The 23,583-nt window shown below is 46.3% G+C and overlaps 1 protein-coding gene across 2 annotated transcripts; it reads right to left on the reverse strand.

The window, feature by feature from the left end:
- Nucleotides 1-1,029: 1,029 nt before the first annotated feature.
- Nucleotides 1,030-14,631, reverse strand: Gsta2 (glutathione S-transferase alpha 2). Of its 2 annotated transcripts, none has more exon segments than NM_017013.5 (7): nt 1,030-1,484; nt 2,286-2,417; nt 5,480-5,621; nt 7,279-7,411; nt 8,212-8,263; nt 12,106-12,214; nt 14,557-14,631. In NM_017013.5, coding segments are annotated over 6 exon segments (669 nt in total). In that variant the 5' UTR covers nt 12,193-12,214; nt 14,557-14,631; the 3' UTR covers nt 1,030-1,361.
- Nucleotides 14,632-23,583: the final 8,952 nt, after the last annotated feature.

Consider the following 23,583-nt stretch of genomic DNA (forward strand, 5'->3'; position numbering starts at 1 on the left):
AAGTAGTAAACAGGTCATTTCTTTAAGTAGTCAGTATTGGTTACTGGAGAGCCAGCTTGATCTCAATTCAGTGGTAACCAGTGTGACATGGGAATCTTTGTTGTAATGTGAGATTGTATGAGTTCAGTCTACAAAAGTCTCCCAGTTTGGCTTCCAGCTGGGAATGGATATAGAAATGCTACAAAGGAAAGCAGATTAAGCAGACTTGGTGAAAAAGCAGCTAATTGGGCTCTCAGCGATGCCTGGGCTGGGATGAAGGGTCATCATGGACAGAAGAAACTGAGTAAAACACACCAAGAGAGCTCAGGAATACATCTTGCATCTAGGTATAAAGGAGATAAATGGAGGGGTGGCTCAGGGTCCTCGACACTGATCAAGATAGCAAGATGCTGCTGTTCTAGCCTGAGCCTGAGGGGCAGAGTAAATGAGGGTCCCAGGTCAGATCCAGCAGAAGAGTGAGCTGATGGTACTCATGCCTGGGCCTGGGACACAGGGCATTGGAGAATGACAAATGGAACCAGACACACCAAGAGAGTTCATAAATCTGGCTTCAACCTGGACTGAAGAGGCAGCATGGAGAGGCAACTCAGGTAATGGTCTTGGGTCAGATGAGGCAAGACAATTCAAGCATGTAGCTCCCACCTGGGCCTGAGCATTGGGCTAGAGGAGTAGCCCAGCTGGGTGCAAAGTGGGAGGTCCTGGGTCAGAATCAGGAGGAGAGTGTGAAGAATTAATTCCTGCTTGAGCCTGGTCAACCTGGAAGGATATTGAGGGAGGGAGGGAACCTACTGTGAGTTACCAAGACAGCTCTTAAATACAAGACCTTCAAGGATGGACAGGCAATACTGCTTAGAATCCAAAGTTGGATTGTCAGGATAATACAAGATTGACGCTTCCTCCTGGGCCTGACCATGGGCCTTTCTGGATGGCTTGGGATGGGGTTATCACTCAGACTAGCTTGCTTTTCCTTGAAGGGATTTTAGATTGCCATCCTTAGATGCAACACAAGGAATCCCAGATCACACTTCTTTTTTTTTTTAAGTCTTTTTAAAAATGTATTTATTTTATTTTGTATGAGTACCCTGTAGCTGTTTTCAGACACACCAGAAGAGGACATCGGATCCCATTACAGATGGTTGTGAGCCACCATGTGGTTGCTGGGAATTGAACTTAGGACCTCTGGAGGAGCAGCCAGTGCTCTTTACCACTGAGCCATCTCACCAGTCCCCCTCCCCCAGATCACACTTCAAATACTAGTTACATAGAGTATTTTTTCGTGTTTATTATTTCAAAAATACCTAGGATCAACAATTGCTTCTCATTTTTTGCAAAACATAAAGAAATTGGACAGTGCAGCTCCGCTAAAACTTGAAAATCTTCCTTGCTTCTTCGATTTGTTTTGCATCCACGGGAAGCTTTCTCTGACTGCCAGGCTGCAGGAACTTCTTCACATTGGGGAGGCTGCTGATTCTGCTCTTGAAGGCCTGTAATCCAGAAACCACAGCTTGAGAGCTGGTAGTACTCATGTGCACAACCCGGGGAATTCGAGCACCTCCCAGAGCACCATCAACTGCACGCTTGCAAACCGCTCCAGTGTAGACATGAGAAGCATGAAAAACCACGAGCGGGAAACCATAGCTCAGCCCCATTTGTCTTAAGAACTCCTTTGGCATCCAATTGCCATCTTCACTAGACACACCCTGTGGATCTGTCTCTGTGGCACTGTCTCTGGGGTGTGAAAGGACAGAGAACCAAAGACAAAGGAAGACATGGAAAAACTGAACAGGGCAAATGGAGACAGGAAATGTCCAAGTCTAACCAGAAGCAACTCGGCCAGTTTTCACACTGGGACACTAAGATGGGGGTCACAGGGGTGGGGGTGGGGACAGCATGAGGGGGTGTGGAGAGGAACGCAGATTAGAGAGAGCAGGAGACAGAGCTGAGGGAAGGGGATCAACACGACAGAGGCCTGCTCAGACACTGAGTGAGCAAAGACAGACACAAAAACACACAAGATTGTAAATGAAATTGAGGCCAGAAGCAGCCTGCCCGCAACAGGGGTCCAAGGAGAGAGCTTTGGGGTCCTGCATCTTTTTCATTACAAAAGGCAAAATATTCTCCCTGGGATACCATCCTCAAGTCTCCACACATAAAGACTACTTTTAAGCCTCAACCTGAGGGTCTAGGAGCTCAGTTTGCAGACCAGGGGCTGGGACCTCAGCCCATGGGCCCACCATTGTACTGTCAGAGGCATGTGTGTGGCTGCCTCTCTGAGGTGGTCTCACCTTCAGCAGAGGGAAAGAGGTCAGAAGGCTGGCATCAAACTCTTCAACATAGAGGAGAAGTTCCAGCAGGTGGATGTCTACCCGGGTCAGCCTGTTACCTACAAGGTAGTCTTGGCCATGGCTCTTCAACACCTGCAAAAATAAAGGAGACTGATTATGAACAGAAACAGTCGGGCCGGGGCCCTCACTCTCCCCACGTCTCTCAAGGTGACACTACCTCTACTCAGCTTCAAATAAAGATCCATTGAAAGGCTTGTAAATTGTTCATGTGTACAGAGAAAATAATTATAATTAACCCCATTCAAAAACAAAAGTAAGCATCCAGGGTTCTGTGTACACGGAGTTCATGAATCTCATAGAGACGATTTCAGCTGTGATGGCTAGACAGTGTGTCGTATGAGACTGTCAGCACCACAGGCTTCAGAGGACCACGAGGATCCGATGGTTCTAAAACCCTCCCTGCTTCCACAAAGCAGAGGCAGCAGTGAATGAACTTTGAGTGAATGGATTAAAAAATAAGGTAATAATTCTGGAAATCAGTCTGGAGGTTCCTCAGAAAATTGGACATTGAACTGCCTGAGGATCCAGCTATACCTCTCTTGGGCATATACCCAAAAGATGCCTCAACATATAAAAGAGACACGTGCTCCACTATGTTCATCGCAGCCTTATTTATAATAGCCAGAAAATGGAAAGAACCGAGATGCCCTTCAACAGAGGAATGGATACAGAAAATGTGGTACATCTACACAATGGAATATTACTCAGCTATCAAAAACAACGAGTTTATGAAATTCGTAGGCAAATGGTTGGAACTGGAAAATATCATCCTGAGTGAGCTAACCCAATCACAGAAAGACATATATGGTATGCACTCATTGATAAGTGGCTATTAGCCCAAATGCTTGAATTACCCTAGATCCCTAGAACAAACGAAACTCAAGACGGATGATCAAAATGTGTATGCTTCACTCCTTCTTTAAATGAGGAAAAAGAATACCCTTGGCAGGGAAGGGAGAGGCAAAAATTAAAACAGAGACTGAAGGAACACCCAATCAGAGCCTGCCCCACATGTGGCCCATACATATACAGCCACCCAGTCAGACAAGATGGATGAAGCAAAGAAGTGCAGACCGACAGGAGCCGGATGTAGATCGCTCCTGAGAGACACAGCCAGAATACAGCAAATACAGAGGCGAATGCCAGCAGCAAACCACTGAACTGAGAATAGGTCCCCCGTTGAAGGAATCAGAGAAAGAACTGGAAGAGCTTGAAGGGGCTCGAGACCCCAAAAGTACAACAATGTCAAGCAACCAGAGCTTCCAGGGACTAAGCCACTACCTAAAGACTATATATGGACTGACCCTGGACTCTGACCCCATAGGTAGCAATGAATATCCTAGTAAGAGCACCAGTGGAAGGGGAAGCCCTGGGTCCTGCTAAGACTGAACCCCCAGTGAACTAGACTATGGGGGGAGGGCGGCAATGGGGGGAAGGTTGGGAGGGGAACACCCATAAGGAAGGGGAGGGGGGAGGGGGATTTTGCCCGGAAACCGGGAAAGGGAATAACACTTGAAATGTATATAAGAAATACTCAAGTTAATAAAAAAAAAATAAGGTAATAATTTATGAAATCTATGGGGAGTCCTTGATCAAGCATCGTCAAGGAGATTGACAAGAATATGTTTACACTGGGCTAGGAGGAAAAGGGAGTAGATCCGATAAGAATATTAACGTTGAGTTAATACAAGGCTCAAGATAAATACAGCGGAGGAATGTGTTGTATTCCTTTTGTCATGGTCATCCTGACACAGCCCTAGAGACTCCTGCCACAGGACTTTGTTTACAGCCTTGTCTGACTGCTTTGTCTATGTTTTGTTTGTTCCTTGACTACTTGGTCTTTGATCTAGAAACTGACCCTATACTTTCATGTACCTAGAATGGTATAAAAGCAGACTGGGAAAAGTAAACCCGCTTCGGCCTCTGAACTGACTGGAGTCATACTAAGTGTTACCTAATTGTCTTTCTTTAATCCTCACCCCTCCCCTCTAGACCCTGTTGACTGACTGAGCTGGCTTGATCAGAAATGGGTTTTCAAGTCAGGTCCAAGGAGGGCGTCATGTGAGGAGATGTCTGAGTGCTTGTAAGAAAACTGGAAGAAACCAATGTCTTATGACCTCAGTTATTTCAAAAACATCAAATTTGTTCCTGGATTATGTTTTGTGTCCCGCCCAGCTGTAGTGGGCAGGAGTGAGTTTAACTCAGATTACTCATCACAGCTGGCTATTGTTATTTATTTATACATCCATATGGGAAAACATGGTTCTGTCACTTGGCCAGCACATGTGGCTTGCTTTTGTGATTGTAGACTTTGCTCATGTGACTCATCTTAACCCTCAGAGTAAAAGTTGTCTGATGCTCTGAAGAAAGTTGTCCATTGCATGAGACTTTAGCTCACCTCATTTATGGACTCCGTTCTCCTAGGTCCCACCTCCTCCAGAGCACTAAACAAGGTCTCTCAGGAATCTGTAAAATGCCTTTACCCTCATAGTTCTGGCTCTTTAACTTGGCCGAAGTTTAAGTACTTCTGAAGTGCTCTTGGCTCACCTCCAAAGAGAAGCCCTGAGTGTGAGAGGCACTGCATGTGCACCGACTTCATTTGCTGAGTGGGTGTGGCTTTTCTCTTAAGATGAGACCCCAAGTCCTGCAGGTCAATTTTCCTTTACATTTGTTCATCAACCTCCTCCTCTCCACCCTCCATCCCTGTCCTTGTTCAGATATTTCCCCTCTGTCTTTGAAGTGCTATCATATTCTCCTGACAGGCAGCTGCTCTCAGGCCTCCCTCTGTAACCTGACAGAAAGTTTTCCCCATCTGTTGTTTTCTGCAGTTTTCTCTAGAAGGGAAGCCCACTGCATTCTGTAGGATCTCGGTCCTTCTCTGGGGTGGCTCAGCCTTCCACAGGCCCAGTGCTGGGTGTGGCCATGAACCCTGCTGAATGCTGGGTGCTAGATTGGCATGAGCATGCAGTGCTCCTTCCCAGGCCACTGTTACAGTGCCCTGCCCTGTGGGGCAGGGAGCTGCACAGCAGGCCCATGGAAGTGAAGGCCAGTGTTGCAGAACCTTTGTCTCCCAGCCTCTGCCTTTCTCTTGTCCTGGGGACTCAGTGTCCCCATACTTCAAGGAGCCTACTTACCTTTTCAAAGGCAGGCAAGTACCGGTTTTTGGTCCTGTCTTTTGCCAAGGCGGTCTTGGCTTCTTTTTGGTCTGGGGGACATATTACCAATTGCATAATCATTTCAGTCAGATCTAAAATGCCTTCGGTGTACATGTCAATCCTGAAAGACAAAATTATCCAAATTGTCAAGAGTTTCCTATTTTACATTTTAATCTAAAAACCTGAGAAATTTACACTAAAAGGTGGTTACAAACATATTTGCCCCAGTGGGTCATTATCTTTTATACTTAACAGATACATTAACTTCCCCCATGAACATCTTGTTGGACCTGGTACAATTTTAGAATTAAAAAAAAAATTCTTCCCTCATACATTGTATCCAGACTACTGTTTCTCCTCCTCTTTCCACTCCTCCCAATTTTTTAAAAAAATTTTTTATTATGCACATATGGCCCAACTAAAGCACAAAGAAATATCACTGGCCCATCTACCAGTGCAGTCATAAGATCATTGATGTTATCTCAGAAGATAACCATCAATTTACAACAGGCTTGTTCTCTCTCTCTCTCTCTCTCTCTCTCTCTCTCTCTCTCTCTCTCTCTCTCTCCACCTACCTACCCATATCTCTTTGACATAGTTTGTTCTCAACAAGCATCAAGCATGCTGAGATGCTCAGGGCTAACAAGCTGCACCCCCTGTAAGCTCAACACAGAGCCCCTGGTTCAGCCACCAGAAGCGTCTCTGCTCATCTGTACAGCCCAGAGTCATTATTGGTCCGTGTTAGAAGTTCTCCACCTATTTCTCATGAAGCACATCTGTATCATCTCCACATGCTGCTGCCAGATCTGGGCTGGTTAACATTTGTCAAGAAGTCTCAATTTCTTTATTTAATTAAACCACAGCACATCACAAGACACGTGTGTTCCCTTGTTCCAAACTATACTTTCTACAATTCTTTTTGGAAAACAGATTCATCATGACGTATTCACACGCCATCAGGGTCATCCACATTCTATCTTAGTGCTTCTGCAGAATTCTGAAAACAACATTCTCCAATCTTAGAAGGTTTTGGTGACTCCCATCCCTGAACCTGGCCCAGTGTAATGCAGTCTCCAGGAAAGACTGATCCACTTCCTTCTTCTCCAAGCTAAGCACAGGAACATTTCCCGTGAATTCAACCCTGGACCATGTGGCCCGGGCCTGCTTCCTTTACCTAACACAACACTTGATCTTTATCTTTGTTCTGGCCCCCCTTACCGCACCAGCTGTTTTCATGGATAAATTAGAACCTATGCTCCTCTCTCATCTATTACTGAATATCTTGACTGATGTAACCAGTAAATGATGCTGCTAGAAATATTTCTATGGGAACACTGTTAAAACCAAATCTTTGTTGCTGGCTAATACCACATTTAGCTCTTGAAACAACTGATACTCTCACACAGGGCGTGGCTCCCACTGTGGATGGTAGATGCCATCAGCCTGGCTGCTTTAGTCCTGAATTAAAAGCTTCAGGTGGCCGTGGTCCAGTCACTGAAGCTTGAGCACCTGAAGTCATGATTCTACCAAGGCCACTCACATTTGCATCTGGGTCCCTGTGCTGTGCTGGGGGCATCATCCTCTGCTGTAGCCACACTCACCTGAGCCCACCCCACCTTCCCTCCCCTCCACAGATGCTACCATACTTGGCCCGAGTGTTTGTGCCCAGAACCAGCCTGCTCCTGGACACAAACTCTGCCACTCTCTTGCTCACTGAAGGAGGGACCCAAATCCTTCCCTTGTTTCCCACTGAGGTAACAACAGGAAACACATCGTACAGGGCTCTCTCCTTCATGTCCTTCCCATAGAGGTCATATTTGGTGGCGATGTAGTTGAGAATGGCTCTGGTCTGTGCCAGCTTCATCCCGTCAATCTCCACCATGGGCACTTGGTCAAACATCAAATTCCCGTCTGTGAAAGGATGAAGGGGAAAGGTCTGTCAAGTGTCCAAGTCTCACTTCTCGGGAGCAGAACAGTGTTGAAGTGTCTGAACATGCAGAAGAAAGGTAAGGAGTGGCTGCCCGTCTTTCAAGTGGAATCTTGTTTATTTTAGCCTCTGTTTCCTCTCTGTCTCACCCACCTCATCCTCCTTTGAGCATCTCTCACTCCCCTTCACTTCCTACTCACATACATGTTGTATCTCTCATGTATGTTTTTATGTTCACATCCCTGGGTACATTCAGGAGGTGAGGAGGGCCGGCCGAGGGCCACCATGCCACAGAGCTAAGTAGGGAGTTTGGAAGTCTACTTATGTTCATGGCATCAGGATGTCCTAAGTCAGTTTCCTATGCAGTGAGCCGGCTTGTGGTCCTCCAGGCTGTGTCTGTCAGGGAATAGTAACTCAGCAGCAGCTATAATAAAAATGCCCAAGGAAACCATCCCAGCTGTTTCTCCACCCATGGTTTAATCCCTGGTCACGTGTGTGTGTGGTTGATGGGCAGTGTGGGTAAAACGCAGAGGAGTGAGTGAGCCTGAGTGAACTAGCTCACTCTGATGCAGAAATAATGAGAAAATATTCATGAGTCCCCAGACAAATCATTGAAGGCATCTGACCCCACCACTGGTCCCATTTCAGGTCTCTCAAGGAGCCCCACCACCTACATTATACCTCTCTGCCATTCGGACTATTCCCACCCACCGCCCACCAACATCGCCTTCAGACAGGCTCCTCTGAGGCACCTCACTGAGGACATACGGACACTTGGTGTTACCTTTCTTTAGCTTTTCCAAGTCTTCTGGACTTTGTATAAACTTCTCATCAAACTGAAAGCAGAAAAATAAAAGCATGCTCATTGGCTCATTCTGTTATTGTAGGATTGTGTATCATTTGAACTTGAGAGGTCCTTGTCAGGAACTTCATCTGCAGAAGTTAAAACCTCCAGTAGATACAAAGGAGTGTGATCATGGCCACGTGGAGATTCAGATCAGATCCATCGACAGGAGGGCATTGAGTATAATCAAGCTGCTCCTTCTAGCAGTTTTCTTCCTCCCTGACTCAATACTTAGATCCCAAGAATGGAGTGATTTCACTGTCTGAGTAGCACTGGGACTTTTGACTGCTGAGGTTTTGGGTCTCAGGAAAACTTATTACCTCCAGTGAGAACAGAATAGGAATTTCTGGGTCTTCTTCAAAAATACAGTTTTGAAATAGAATTTATATATACATCATTATTGGAAATCTGGGTGACTGTCACTATCTCTGAGGAAAAGCCAGTCACTGTAATGACTGCATGTCCTGCAGTAATACACAATTGAGAGGTTTTGCACCCTTTATCCTTTCATTTCCAGGCATCCTTGCCATACACAATCCTTTAATTCTTTGACCAAACACCATGTTTTATAAGGAAGGCTTATAACTGTTGTCATCAAGACCTAGAAATCCAGGGTTGGGTGTTTCATGGTTAAGAGCACCGACTGCTCTTCCAGAGGTCCTGAGTTCAGTTCCCAGCAACCACATGGTGGCTCACAACCATCTGTAATGAGATTCAATGCCCTCTTCCCGTGTGTCTGAAGACAGAGACCGTGTACTCACATACATAAAATAAATAAATCTTAAAAAACAAAACTGGAAACCCAGTTGCATTGACACTTGAATTTACCACGCTCAGTAATAATCCCTATTGATCATGCTAATAATGAAGTTTCTCCTCTTCAAAGTTTTACATATAAGTGGTTGCCACATACCCTAACCTCATTTGAGAAGTCTGAGCCCAGAATCACAAATGTCTTAATGATGCAATTGAGAGATTTCCCGGTTGTGAATCAGATGCCTTTTCCATCAATATACAATGCATGAAACTTTTCTGCAGTTTGGGGAATGATATCTACAAATAATTCTAAAATCATTGGGTCGACTCCTCCCCTCTGATGTTTCAAAATAGATGTGCAGGTCCTTGCTGTTGACAAGTTTGGATTGAGGGACAGGTGAGACATGCCCATAGCAGGTACACTGGTGACTTCAATGTCATTGCACAGTGTTCAAGCCAGATCCAAACTCCTTATTTGTATTATCTTTAAATGTGTGCATGCGTGTGTGTCTGTGTGTGTGTGTGTGTGTGTGTGTGTGTGCTTATTTGTGAAAAATTAGAACAGATTCCACAGAAAACAGAGGCAGCAGAATTCAGGGACTACAGTTCCCCCTAGATCTACAGTTAGAGGCAATTCTGAGTGACAACACATTGTGCTGGGAACCAAATCTGGCTTCTCTGCAAAGCAAGTAAGCACTCTGAAGTGTTGAGCTGTATTTCTGGCCTCTGCTCTAAGCTCCCTACAGCATGGGACTTCTGGTTTGTTTGATTTGGTTTGGTTTGGTTTTTTAAACCAGGGTCTTTCTGTGTAGCAGTAGCTGTCTTGGAACTCACTCTATAGATCAGGCTGGCTTTGAACTCACAGAGATACTCCCGCCCCTGTCTCCCACGTAATGGGATTGAGGACATACCCAACCTCCGCCCACCTTCTGTTTATATTCTCAATATACATTTATTTTTGTGTATATGTATGTACATGTTTTCTTTGTGGAGGCACACACACAAATACACATGCACACACACACACACCAGAACACATTACAAGACAAAACAATTTGTGTTTCCACATGGGTTCCGAGGTTGCAAACTCAGTTGTGCCACTTTGCCTTGGCCTACTGAGTCGTCTCCCCCTTAACTCCTTTCCTTTCCTTCCATAGTTTGAAAAGACATTTTAGCCTTACAAGGTGGAAAGTTGGCTTCTACCTTGCTTGGCGAGACAGTTTCCTAACGGTTCCATAACCCCACAGGACTGGGTTGATAGGCAAGGGAATGAGAAGTGTCAGCAGCTTCACTGCACTCAGAGAGGTACAGGGAGCGGTGACTGTCGGCATCACAGAGGGGGGCTGAATTGTGATGGCTTGGTGGGGGTGAGGTTGATGGAGAGATTGAAGTCAGTGGCCAGCCTGCAGGTAACACCGAATCTGGAAGGTTTAAGGCAGGGTCTCTAACAGCCCCGCCCAGTGCCTTCTCAGTCACTGTGGGACTCAGGAGAGGAGGGCTTCTGTGCACATGGACCCATCCCCACTTTCCTCTTGTGCTGAACTCAGAACCCCAGTGGCTTAGCACATATCCCGGAGCCACAAAGCTGGCATATAGACTCTGGCACCCAATTATGTGTTTATTTAAAACCTTCTCCCTCCCGGGGACGGCTTGTCTGCAATGTCTCAGTTCTTATGCTCTCCTTCATTCAGAACGGATCCAGCTGAAGTCTGTTCATTCAGGAACGGAGAAAGTGCAATTCCACAGCCGACGTAAATACGTTGCCATGACACTGAGGGAGGACACCAGCAGCCTTCACAAGATTCCACTCCATCCTTTAAGCCTCCCATTCTGCTCCTATCCCTGGACAAGATCTCCCGCTAGCAGACTCCACTACTTCATCCCCAGGCATTCCCAACTGCTGAGCTACCCTGGTGTGAACGGGAGGTGTTCTTCCCAGTGGCGCCCCTAGAGGGCAGCACCAAAGCCTACCAGCATTTTCTGCTCAAAAGCTTGAAAGGAAAACATTTAACCACTGAATGCTGCTGTCCTCCTCACTTGGGCCACTCACACTGAACGCTGAAGCTCATAGGCATGGAGGCGTCTGAGGATGCGAGCTCATTCTTATTCACCACTCATGTCCTCCTGACAGCCCCCTGTATGGTATTTGATAGTCCTGAGAAACTGATGGCTGAGTATTGTTCTGTTTTGACAGGTCCATTGTTACATCCTTTTGTGTCAGGCCTCTCCTTTGTGGAGGGTGTTTTAAATTTAATTCCACTTAGCTTTTCTAGTATAGTTTATCCCTTGTAATGCTTTTTATACTGTACGTGGAAAGGTGTGTGCGTCTGTGTGTGCGTGTGCATGCCCATGTTTGCTCAATCGCCCATGATGGTCAAAGGCATGGGACCCCTCTGGGGTTGGAGTGACAGGTGTTTGTGAGCAGCCTGCACCAGTCCTCTGCAAGAGCAGTATGGGAGTCTAACCACTGAGCCATCACTTCAGTCTCCATCCCTTTAAACCATCTTTATCATGGAATCATCAGGTTCTCTGTGTAAAACTACAAGATCCAAATACATGTGTCAATCCCCAGCTGCAGTCCACCCTGTTCATCTCTGTGCCCATCTCCTCTGAGGCTGACTGTAATGACAGACAGACAGGCAGTGTCACACAGTCCTACCACAACACATCAGCATGAATCTCCAAACATACACACTCATTTTGAAAGAACAGTGGCAGTCCTAAAACCACAACATCATAGCAGAGATCTGCAATAATCAGTTAGTATCACCTAATAACAAATATTCAAGTTCCTGTGTCCACGTCTCAGTGTTTAATTTGATCAATCTCAAATAAATGGTTAATCAAGTAAATATTTGAATTTTTTCTCCTGAAAAGGGCTTCTAATTGTGAATCCACTCTTCATGGAAAGCACAGTCAAATTTCACTATTTCAAATCAATCCATCTCCTTTTTAGTACAAGACAATTACCGGTTAAGTCACACTTCCCACGCTTCTCCTGGCGTGGAGTCTCCCAGCTTAGAGGAGGATTTTAAAGTGGACTGAGGTCCAGCTGCAGAAGAACTTTGCACCACCTACCTCCACTCCTGCTGCAGCCAGGAGCCACCGGATGCACTCCATTCTGCCCCGGGCATTGAAGTAGTGAAGCACTGGCTTCCCAGACATAGCAGCAACTGTGCTTCACTGTCTAGGAGAGAAAGGGCAGAGATCAGTCGGGGAGCCTGTGCTATGGAGTGTGTTGAGTAAGGCACACTAGAGAAGGGCAGTCTGCCCCCTCCATGGTAGGCTTGCAGGGAGCCTAGGGAGAGCTTTGTAGCTTAACTTCTCACCCATTGATGACAACTGACCTGCAACTGCTCCAAACAAGTCTCAGCTGGCCATTGGCCTCCACCTTGAGGACATGAAGAGAGTTGCCTGGATCCTACAGTGATTAAAAACCTGGGAGCTGTTGGGCCTTGGAAAGCAGAGCCATCCCAGGGGGGCCGAGGCACAGTCCCTCCCCAGTTCCCTGTCCCCTGGACCACTCGGTTCAGGAGCTTCAGTTGGCTTTGTGTCACCCGGGCTGTGCCTGCAGCAGAAGGGGTGTCTCTTGCTGCTGCTCTGTTCCTCACTGAGACTGAACAGTGATTCACTGTGCAGAAGGAGAGTGGCCCATGTGTCAGCCTCACATCTCAAGGGAGGGAACATCCTATGGTGGACACCACATCGCGCCTGGAGGTCACTGAGCTTTGTTTAATCACAAAGTTCCTTGGTGCGGAGCTGTTGTCCTTGCAAGTTTACAGGAGGAGGAAAGACTGAAGCCCGTCCAGCGCATGAGGAGGAAAGGCTGGCGATTACACCTGAGTTCCTGCACAGTGGGCGGACACACTGGGTCCCTGCTGCTCAGTGACTGTAACAACATCATGGGCCGTGTGCAGAGTCTTTCACTCGTGATATGGTAGGAAGTTCAGAGTCTGTCTTTTAAAGAATTCTATTTTTATTTATGTGGTGTGCGTGTGTGTGTGTGTGTGTGTGTGTGTGTGTGTGTGTGTGTGTCTGCGTGTTCAGTGGCTGCAAAGGTTAGAGGACTTCAGATCCTCTAGAGAGGTGGCCTCTGCCTGCTGGGTCACCATCACCAGGCCTTAGCACTATCCTTCCCCATCAGATGTTGGCCTCCCCGCCATCACCTTACAGCTGCTCCTCATGGGTGTTTAACACCTGCCTGCTGCACATTGTAAAGCTCCGTTCTTTTCTGTTTGCTTTTCTTCACCTTTTCCCGTGAGCGATAGTTTGCCCTGGACAGCTTCAGTCTGGGGGACGTCACAGGGCTCTGAGGTGCTGAGGGTCTCAGGGAAGTCCTTCGCTCCATCCTCCCCACGGTGCGGTCATCGCACAGCCTTGATCAGGCCTTGTGGCCTTCTTGGGGACATGTGTCCTGTACATGACATCCGTGCTGAGCTGTGTGGCTCTCTTTAACCTCCCTGATTCAGAGCTGCAGGCTTCCTAAGAGTCCTCTAGCCTGGTCCGTGTTTGTGGGCGCCTTGAACCTCAGCACAGGATTGGCCACCTAACTGCTTAGTGTCGGAGCTTGGAATCAGCCCGGTTCTTCCACCGACTGATTTCCTCCTGCTGTATCTTCTTACGTACTTCTTAGTTGCTGAAGGAAATGAGTAGGCGGCCTTTGCTCTGGTATGTGATGGAACAATCAGCCCACCATCCTCAGGTAGTTCAAGAGTCGCACTCTCTTCCCCTCTTGCTTTCTCGGGCTCACCATCTGAACACACAAACTGTGCTGGGTATCTAGATAATAAACTAGTAATAAAGTAACAAATCCTAAGTGTGAAACCTGCCACTCTGCTCTATCAACAGAATTGTCAAAGCAATGAGAATCCAAATGACAGAAACGGAACACCAAACTGGGAATGGGTTTTGGGAGGGTGGCCCAGGAGAGAGAGAGTGTGAATTTAAGTTTTTAAGTTCTGTGGGATTGGCCAACGCAATTCAAGAGAAGGACATTATTGGTCTTCATTTTGCCTGAGAGGACAAACCAGGTCCACTGCTCACTATCCTGAATCCCATGCACTTAGACTCCTTTGCAAAATACATTAAACCCCACCCGTTGTCTCAGTGACACTGAAGGAGGAGCAGGAAGGAGGGGACAGAGAAGCAGAAGGAGAAGAAAGAGGAGCAGGAGAGGAGGAGTGGAACAGATGAAGGGAAGAATAAAGGACAGGAGAGAAGGAAGGGAGACGGGAGGGAGCATGGAGGAGGGAGGGGGAGGACTGAAAGAAGGAATAGAGGAGGAGATATGGACACTACTGGACGTTCAGTCTCGAAGCAGTTCATGTGAACCGGAACCAAATACAGGTAAATCATTGATAATGGGAGTGAATATGATCAAAGTCTATTATATACAGGAGTAAAAATCACATAATAAATCCAGCTATTTTATACAACAGTGCATGCTGAGTAAATAAAACACTGAAAACCCATTCTCCAGTCATGCAGACCTGAGAACAGGTCACCCGGGTTGTAAAAGAGAGTACTGACCTAGCGAGAATCGTGGCTTCTTCTCCACTCAGCTCCCAACTCCAGCTCCAGAGGAGTGTGCACGCCACTTTAATACTGTGACAATTCTTACCCAGGGTGTGGGGACCAATAGGGAACAGCCCCTCCCACAGACACCCATAGAGTCCAAGATTTCAGACTTTCGTGATAGACTCGAAATCTGACAAACCAGGGGGAGGAGTTCATGAAGCCCCACCCCTTCTTGAAAATCTAGAATCCTCTAATATAGTCCCTGACAAGGTTCCTCTGATCCTGTAAATAACCCGCATACATGCTTGTATAAACAACTCTACAGAAACTCCTCATCACTGTCCTCTCTCTCTCTCTCTCTCTCTCTCTCTCCCTCTCTCTCTCTCTCTCACTCTCTCTCTCTCTCTCACACACACACACACACACACAGGTGGAGTCACTGAATAGGAAGGAAGGAAAGGACAGAAGGGAAATCAGCTTGAGAGTCTTAAAAAGTATGACCTTCCTTACCTGAGTCAACCCACAGAACCCTCCACTATCGTAACAAAGCGTGACTTTAAACTGCTGAATTTGGAGGATGGCGTTTGAAGTAGTCTTAAATTACAGAATTAATGCATTGTCTCAAATTCAAGACTCAGTTGAAATACTAGTCACACTGTCCCCTGCTTATTTTGTCTGAGTAAGCATGTTAAAATCTTGAAATCCTGCAATAGCATGATATCAGTTCTAATCTTTGTCCTGTTTTGATTAAAAAAATCAAGAGCCCAAGGGCAGAAAGGAATTTCACAAGTCACACTTAACGTTATCTGGATGACCATCCATACTGTCCAGCCTGCTCTAGGTCTCAGTGCAGCCTGTGAGTCCCTGCAGTTACTCCTGTGCGAAAGTTGCTTTGTCACCATTAGCAATGCCATTTCCAAGCTCGTGAGAATTACTGATCCTTTCTGACAAGTTCAGACCCAGAGCTCTTATCCACAACAAGGTCATCACCGATGGCTCCACTCACACCCACATGCTGAGTCCTGATCTTAGTTACAGTGGTCGGTTCACGGGTCTTGGTTATTAATCATTACCTAGTGATCTGGCTGGCCTCAGGGATACATGCAACATGCCTGACGACCCTGTCAGTGAGCAGGGCTGGCCTCTTTTTATCTGAGGACTGCTGCTGCCCCAAAGCTGAGTGTGTTGTCCCACCTGGAAAGGAAGAAAGTCCTCTGCTGCATGCCCAGTCTGTGCCATTTGCCTGTGGTCACGCTGAGTCCCTGTTCTTCAAGCCTGCCTGCACTTTAGCCTTTCTCTGCCACCCAGGCTCTACACTCATGTTCCTTCAGCTGGCCCTCCTCCTCTCCATCCTCTGTGCATGCTGCACTGCCTCCATCAGAGGCAGTCTCCCTGTGCAGACGGTGTGGAGCCCTGAGCTGAAGCCCTGAGTGAAGACTTCTCCAGGGCTCGGTTCCAAGTTCCCACAGCTGGCCAGGTGTGCAGCACAGAGAGAGGCCATGATGAACATGCTACCAACTCCCCATTAGTGTTGGACATGTGTCCCTGTGTGCAGTGTAGAAAGGACAGTCTGGTGATTTGTCATGTGCCCACCACCAAACTAACAAATGTCAAAGTTCTTTGGTGCAACTCCTGGACTTTACTTGTAACAAAAACTTAATGTGTCCTTCAAATGTGTTCTTTCAAATTACTTGGGTTCTAGAAAAGTTTCCTGGGGCTGGGAGTGACCCTTGGTGGTACAGCCTGTTCTGGAATGCTCCCAAGGGGTTGGGGGCAGAGTCCAATAGTAGACAAGACAAACAAGTTCAAAGACATAGACTCCTCAGATACCGTTCCCAGTGTGAAGGTTAATGTAGACCCCAAGACCCCTTTGTCACACCACTTTGAGGCTGTTTCTCTCTGTTCCTTAAGAGTTTGTACAAAGGGGAAAAACATGTGTGCTTTTAAAGGTTGTTAGCCATGTTTTTGAATGTATCTTGGTCCTGGCTGAGAGTAGACTAATCTGGAAGCTTCAGAAGGATTTTAATTGTATTTTTTTTTTTTAGATGGTGTTTCTCAGTGTAAGCCTGGCTGTCCTGGAACTCACTGTGTAGAATAGGCTGGCCTTAAAGTCAGATGGGCCTGCCTCTGCCTCCCAGTGCTGAGATAAAAGGCTCAGGGTGATCTTTAAATGGGCTTGAAAAGCCCATATTTGAAAATGCAGCACTCAGATCCCTTTTTACAGATAAATCAAAGCTTTTAACCTAAGTGAGTCAAGACAGAGTCTTTTTTTTTTAAAGATTTATTTATTTATTTATTCATTTATTTATTTATTTATTATAGGTACACTGTATCTGTCTTCAGACACACCAGAAGAGGGCATCAGATCCCATTACAGATGGTTGTGAGCCACCATGTGGTTGCTGGGATTTGAACTCAGGACCTCTGGAAGAGCAGTCGGTGTTCTTAACCACTGAGCTATCTCTCCCGCCCAGACGAAGTCTTTGATACTGAACACTAAGACGAAAAAGAAGCTAGTTCTGTGTCCTTGCTAAGGAGTGGACTTGTAGATGCCAGTTCGGGGATGAAGACCTGGCCTTGAAGGAATTAAAGTTTTGGTTCCTGGGTACTTGGCTTTTTCCATGAAGAGACTGGAGTTATCAGTCCCAAGGCCGCTGTGTACTCCCTCTGAAATGCTCTTGCGATACCCCATCTGTTTCCTTTGTGCAACCTTGTGTGATTAGCCTCCTGCTGACTTTGTCCCATTACACGATTGTTTCTGATATCTTTGTCCTCTTTCTCCCCTAAACCTAATAAATAACATGGATGCACTTCTTTTCTTTTAATTAGGTTTTTTTTAATTGTTTACATCCCAAATGTTCCCCCAATATTCCCTCCCCTTTGCCTCTGAGAGGGTGCCCCCCCCCCATGGGTGCACTTCTGTTTTTTTGTTTGTTTGGTTGGTTGGTTGGTTTTTTTTCTTTTTTTTTTTCTTTTTTTCGGAGCTGGGGACTGAACCCAGGGCCTTGCGCTTGCTAGGCAAGCGCTCTACCACTGAGCTAAATCCCCAACCCCTGGTGCACTTCTTTAATAAAGTTTTTGGCATAAGAAATAGCTTATGTGAGACTTCCCCATTTCAAATGTATGTGTCTCCTTACCTTCTGATCCCTCATCACCTCTCTCAAAGGACCCTGTGACTGAACACTGAAGAATGACCAACTGGGCTAAGCCAGGCCCTCCTTGTTATTTCCAGATAACTTGATTGAATGTGTGTGTGTGTGTGTGTGTGTGTGTGTGTGTGTGTGTGTGTGTGTGTGAAAAATAAGGTAAATTAATGCTGTTTCTCCCTCAACATAGGATTTCCCAGCATCGTATGCTATAAGAAGTATTCTGAGTCTTCCTAGAGACTTTCTTTAGTAAAGCTATTCTAGGTTTATATTTATTTCTTTTTTTTATTTTTCTTTTTTCTTTTTCTTCTTCTTCTTCTTTTTTCTTTTTTCTTTTTTTCGGAGCTGGGGACCGAATCCAGGGCCTTGCGCTTGCTAGGCAAGCACTCTACCACTGAGCTAAATCCCCAACCCCTATATTTATTTCTTATTCCGGATCCCAGACTTCTGCCTTTCTTTCTTCCTTTCCTTCCTTTTCTTTCTTTCTTCTTTGTTTTAATTCATATAAAACGACTTCAAAACCAGTGGTTTGCCTGCATGTATGCTGTACACCAGCACGTGCCTGGTCACACAGGTCAGAGGCGGGCGTCAGATACTATGCAGGTGCTGCACAAAGAACCTGAGCCCTCGGCTGGGACAATGCCCTTCTCTGCTGAGCTCTCTCTCCAGATGGAAGGAGACTGTTGCCCAACAGTGACCCAGGCCTGTAATCTCAGCCTTGGAGAAGCAGAAGGGGCCAACTCAGGGCCAACCTGATCTACATAAGGCGTTCCAGGCACCTACAAATGCACTGCAACTCCTGTCCCCAGAGTAAAAACACACAATGGTTCCGATGAGGGCCAGAGAGATCACTGCTCCAGAGGATGAGAGGTTGGCTCCCAGGAGGCTCACAACTGTCTGTAATTCCAGCTCATGGAATCTAACGCCCTCTTCTGTCTCTATGAGAACCTGCATGTAAAAGCAACTAAAATGCATAAACACACACACAACAACAACAACAAGCTAAGGTTGAAACCGAGGGCTGGGGAAACAGCCCGGTGACAGAGCTGTGTGAGGCCAGAACTTCAACTGCCTGCACCACAAAAATCAAATGGAAAGAGAAGTCAGCGCAGCGCGGGATTAGCTTTGCTGTGCGTCGGTTCACCTGGCTCGGTGTCTCCTGCTGCTACAGTCCGTGACTGTGCGTGAAGAGCCCGGATCTCTGAGGTCACTGTCTCAAGTGCTCACTAACTCTCACTCACCCCCTTATCTCTGAGCCCAGTGCTTCAGGGGTACAGTGGAGCTCCTAACGCTGCTAGTGTGAGGTGTAAATGTGTGCGACACAGCAGCGATTCCTCCGGGAAGCTATCGTTAGGATAACTGTGTGTATAGTGTGCATGACAGAGAGGAGTTGAGCATGTCCACAGACTGCACGCACCTCAGCCTCTGGGCCCCTAGAGTAGGAGTCAACAGGTCATGGGGTCAAGGGAGTGCTTAAAGCTCTGGAAGAGTCTCTCCAGGCAGAATTTCACCAGAAAGAAAGAGTTAAGTCTAGATAAATATTTATTAGTCAGGAATGCAATCCTAAGCAAACAATGTGTCAAATTTTAAAAGGCACTGACAGTCAAAGTACAGGTCATTAGCATCTGGGGGCCTTCAATAACTAAACCTTGGTTTAGTTGCGATACCCCATCTGTTGAAGTGAAGACTGGTCAGTACAGTGAAGCAAGAGGTTAAAGTATCAAAGTTAATGTGGGGCCTTAAAGGGAAAGGCTGAAGCCAAGCTTGGAAAACACCAGACGCTTGCTGGAGTGTGGTCTTAGAAACTTGGCTGTTTTACAGCACATCTAACAAATTAGAGAATCCCTGCACAGTTGTGACTTTTATTTTTGAGATAGGGTCTTACTATATAGCCCTGGATGTGTGACTTTCACTCTTTATTAAAGGCTGAGCATCACTGAATGTCACCAAAAGTCAGATGCAGTGCCTATGACTGTCCCAAGCAGTCTGTGGACAGTGTGTTTGTAAAAGAATGACAGGACACACAGATCTCAGAGTAAAAAGAGAAAATTCTGGGCGTGTTGTAGAAGGGGCAGGGGGAAAGGCTAGTGGAAGTTCAGGGTTAGTGTCATTACAGCCTCTTGAGTGGCCTCCTGTGGTCACAGCTATGTCTGCCCTTCTCCCAAAGGATTGTCACAGGTCTCTGCGTGTAGGGAAAAACATGTCAAACCTGTAACATCATTCCTGAAGTTACAGGTCAATGATTTCAAGCCTGAGGTAGCTCATGGACCATGGGCGCTCTGTTAAGCTGGCACATGCTTGACTCTGCCAGGCGAGCATGTGCCTCAGGAGGAGTTTGCCACCCTATAGCGACCTGCGGGGCTTGTGTTTCTTTCACCACCTCCCTCTTCTTCCTTCAGAAGCTGTTTGAGTGTCTCCACCTCTAACCCATCCCCCAGCAGTTTTAAAGGCCAGTCTTCGCAGTTTTGAAAAGAATTAGAGTTTCACAGTAAGAAAACCGATTCCAGAGGAGTGTCTCCAGCCACCACCCACCTCCCCTATCCCCATACACCAGCCTGTGACTGTGGTCACACCTCATGTCTAGCCCAGCTTCTGTGCATGCACGAGTTGACCTGGTTCTGCTGCAGTCTACGAATAGAACGGCCTCTGCACAAGGTGGATTCATGCATGCGGCACTTGGATCTCAGCAGCAGATGTGGACATGCACCCATCCATGCAAACACTCTCTCTCTCACTCACACATGTGTGCTCCTGTACACACAGTCCAGGAAGGCAGCGTGAGTAGGTTTTTGGACTTCATCAGAAATCCAGTGTAGGCCCCCACCCATCCCGCTGAACTACTCTACCGTGACACCTAGATCATTTTTGTTGAGATTCGAGTTGGAGACTGCTTCTCTACTATCCAATTTCCCAAATAACCACTGGATTTTAGCATTCCAAGTGCAGTATCAACATCTCCAGATGTGCAAATGCTCTATTACCTTTAATCCCCTGTTGCTATCTTCACCCTAGGAGCTTCTCCCTACCTCTGCCCACTCAGTCTGAACCCCTCACTTGTTTCCGTGGATGGTGATGGCCATTGTTTAGACATAGAGATGCAGCTCCCAGGCAGGAACAAGTAAGGACTGGTGACAGGTGCAAGTAGGGGCTGGCCTTGAGAAAAAATGTTTTTCTCACTTGGCCTTAAATTATGTTCTGCTGGGTCCTGTTTCTGTGGAAGCGGTTCTCATGCTGTCTTGATAAGAGCGGGTATATTTCGATAATAAGAAGAGGGGTGATTTGTTATGGGAATATTTTGAGAAATCTTTGTTCAGTCATATTTCTTTGTTTAGCCTTGCCTCAGTTGTTCCTGGTATCGTGGGAATCTTATGGTATGTTGCCAAAATGGAAATTGTAGTAATGCATATTCATATCTATATAAGGATTAATAAAGCTTGCAACTGCATGCAGTTGCTTCTGCCTTTGCTCTGCACCCCCTGTGTCCTGGTGGTTTGCGACCATACCCAGGGCCCCCAACGCACTATACGTTGACAGTCCATCATGTTCAAACCCCCAGGATCAATTCTGTTTTACTCCTTCCTGTCAATCTGATAATAACTACATAGGAGACTAAATTCTTCCCAGCAGCCCACAGACATTTCTCCAACACTGTCTCCACAAATGTTGCAAATTGAAATAACCTTCGTATTCTATCTGACCAGGATAGAATAAAGCTACATATCAAAACTGAACAAACCAAATTCACGGAGACAGAGAAATCCTGTCTCAGAAAAAAGGTTTGTGTGTTGGTTTGGTTTGGTTTGTTTGAGAGGGTTTCTCTGTGTAACAGCTGTCCTAGAACTCACTTTGTAGACCAGGCTAGCCTTGAACACAGAAATTTGCCTGCCTCTGCCTCCCTGGTACTGGAATTAAGGACATGTGCCATTACCACCAGGTGAAAGAAAGTGTTTAAATTGATCCATCACCAGTGTGGTAATTTGAATATGCTTGGCCCAGGGAGTAGGACTATTAGAAGACATGGCCTTGTTGGAGGAAGTGTGTCACTGTTGGAGTGGGCTTTGAGATCCTCCTCCTAGATACCTGGAACACAGTCTGCTCCTGGACTCCTTTGGATGAAGGTGTAGAACTCTTTCAACTCCTCCAATGCCATGCCTGCTTGGATGCTGCCATGCTTCCCGCCATGACGATAATGGACTGAACCTCAGAACCTATAAGCCTACCCTAATTTAATGTTGTCCTTATAAGAGTTGCCTTGGTCTGGCTGGAGAGATGGCTCAGTGGTTAAGAGCACTGACTGCTCTTCCAGAGGTCCTGAGTTCAGTTCCCGGCAACCACATGGTGGCTCACAACCATCTGTAATGGGATCTGATGCCATCTTCTGGTGTGTCTGAAGATAGTATACTCAGAAAATAAATAGACAAATCCTTAAAAAGAAAGAAAAAAAGAATTGTCTTGGTCATGGTGTCTCTTCACAACAATGGAAACTCTAATTAAGACAGTCAGCAACAGGGTTTGGGGATTTAGCTCAGTGGTAGAGCGCTTGCCTAGCAAGTGCAAGGCTCTGGGTTCGGTCCCCAGCTCTGAAAAAAAAAGAAAGAAAGAAAGAAAGAAAGAAAGAAAGAAAGAAAGAAAGAAAAGTCAGCAACAAGATTGAAGCAATAACAACAACAACAACAACAATAATAATAATAATTAATAATAGGGGGAGAGATGGCTCAGTGGTTAAGACTATTGGCTGTTCTTCCAAAGGACCCTGGTTCAATTCCTAGCACCCAGATGGCAGCTCACAACTGTGTGTAAGTCTGGTTCCAGGGGATCTGACACCCTCACACACACACCTAAGCAGAACACCAATGTACATAAAATGAAAATAAATAAATTTAAGAAAGTAAAAGTCTCTTCAGTGAACTGTGCCTGGAAACAAAGGTATTCACTGCAGAATTCTACCAGAACTGCAAAGATTCGACCCCTATATTATCCAAAGTGTTCCATGAAACAGGAAGGAAAGAAAGGTTCTCAAACTTATTTTATGGTGCATTATTATACAAAAACCCAGATAAAGGAGCTGGAGAGATGGCTTAGCAGTTAAGGGCACTGGCTGTTCTTCCAGAGGTCCTGAGTTCAATTCTCACCAACAACATGGTGGCTCACAACCATCTATAATGTGATCTGATGCCCTCTTCTGCCCTGCAGGTGTGCATGCAGACAGAGTACTCATAGACATAAAAGTAAATAAATTTTTTTTAAAATTTAAAATGTATTTAAAAAAAAACAAAAAACAAAAATAAAACTACTGCTGTCTCAAAAACCAGAGAAGAATTCACGTTGGTGGCGTGGCCCTGAAATCCCAGCGTGTGAGAGTCTGAGGCCCAAGAAGCGGCTCATTCAGCAGCAGCCAGGACTACAAACTGAGTTCAAGGCCAGTATGGGCTACCAAATGAGACCCTATCAAAGAAAAGCAGCGTGTAGCCCAGCTCTTCCCTTCCATTCCCACTCCCCTCAAGTTCACAAGCCTCGACTCCCCCGCCCCCCACCCCTATTCAGTTCGTTTTCAGTGATACTTTTTTCTCTCTCTCTATCACAGTATCATTCCTGGGTACAAGGTCTTGAATCCCACACCAGTTTTGCATGAAATAAAATCTTGTGCTTTAAGAGCACAAGCTAAACTAGATGTAGTGGTGTATGGCTTTAATCCTAGCACCCAGGGCAAGAGATAGGAAACCGGGAGATCTCTGAGTTCAAGGCCAGCCTGTCCTACAGTGTGAGTTCCAGGACAGCCAGAGCTAAACAGAGAAACCCTGTCTCAAGTCCCCTCACCTGCAAAAGAGAGCGAGAGCGAGAGCGAGAGCGAGAGCGAGAGCGAGAGCGAGAGCGAGAGCGAGAGCGAGAGCGA

The sequence above is a fragment of the Rattus norvegicus genome, chromosome 8 (genome assembly GCF_021556685.1).
Source record: "Rattus norvegicus strain SHRSP/BbbUtx chromosome 8, alternate assembly SHRSP_T2T, whole genome shotgun sequence".
NCBI classification, from domain to species: domain Eukaryota; kingdom Metazoa; phylum Chordata; class Mammalia; order Rodentia; family Muridae; genus Rattus; species Rattus norvegicus.

Coding starts and splice junctions, on each gene's coding strand:
- Gsta2 (XM_087560415.1), bottom strand. CDS start 12,192: ATGTCTGGGAAGCCAGTGCTTCACTACTTCAATGCCCGGGGCAGAATG. Junction 5,622..7,278: donor GACATGAAGGAGAGAGCCCT/GTACGATGTGTT, acceptor TTTGTCTTTCAG/GATTGACATGTACACCGAAG. Junction 2,418..5,479: donor ACTTGCCTGCCTTTGAAAAG/GTAAGTAGGCTC, acceptor TTATTTTTGCAG/GTGTTGAAGAGCCATGGCCA.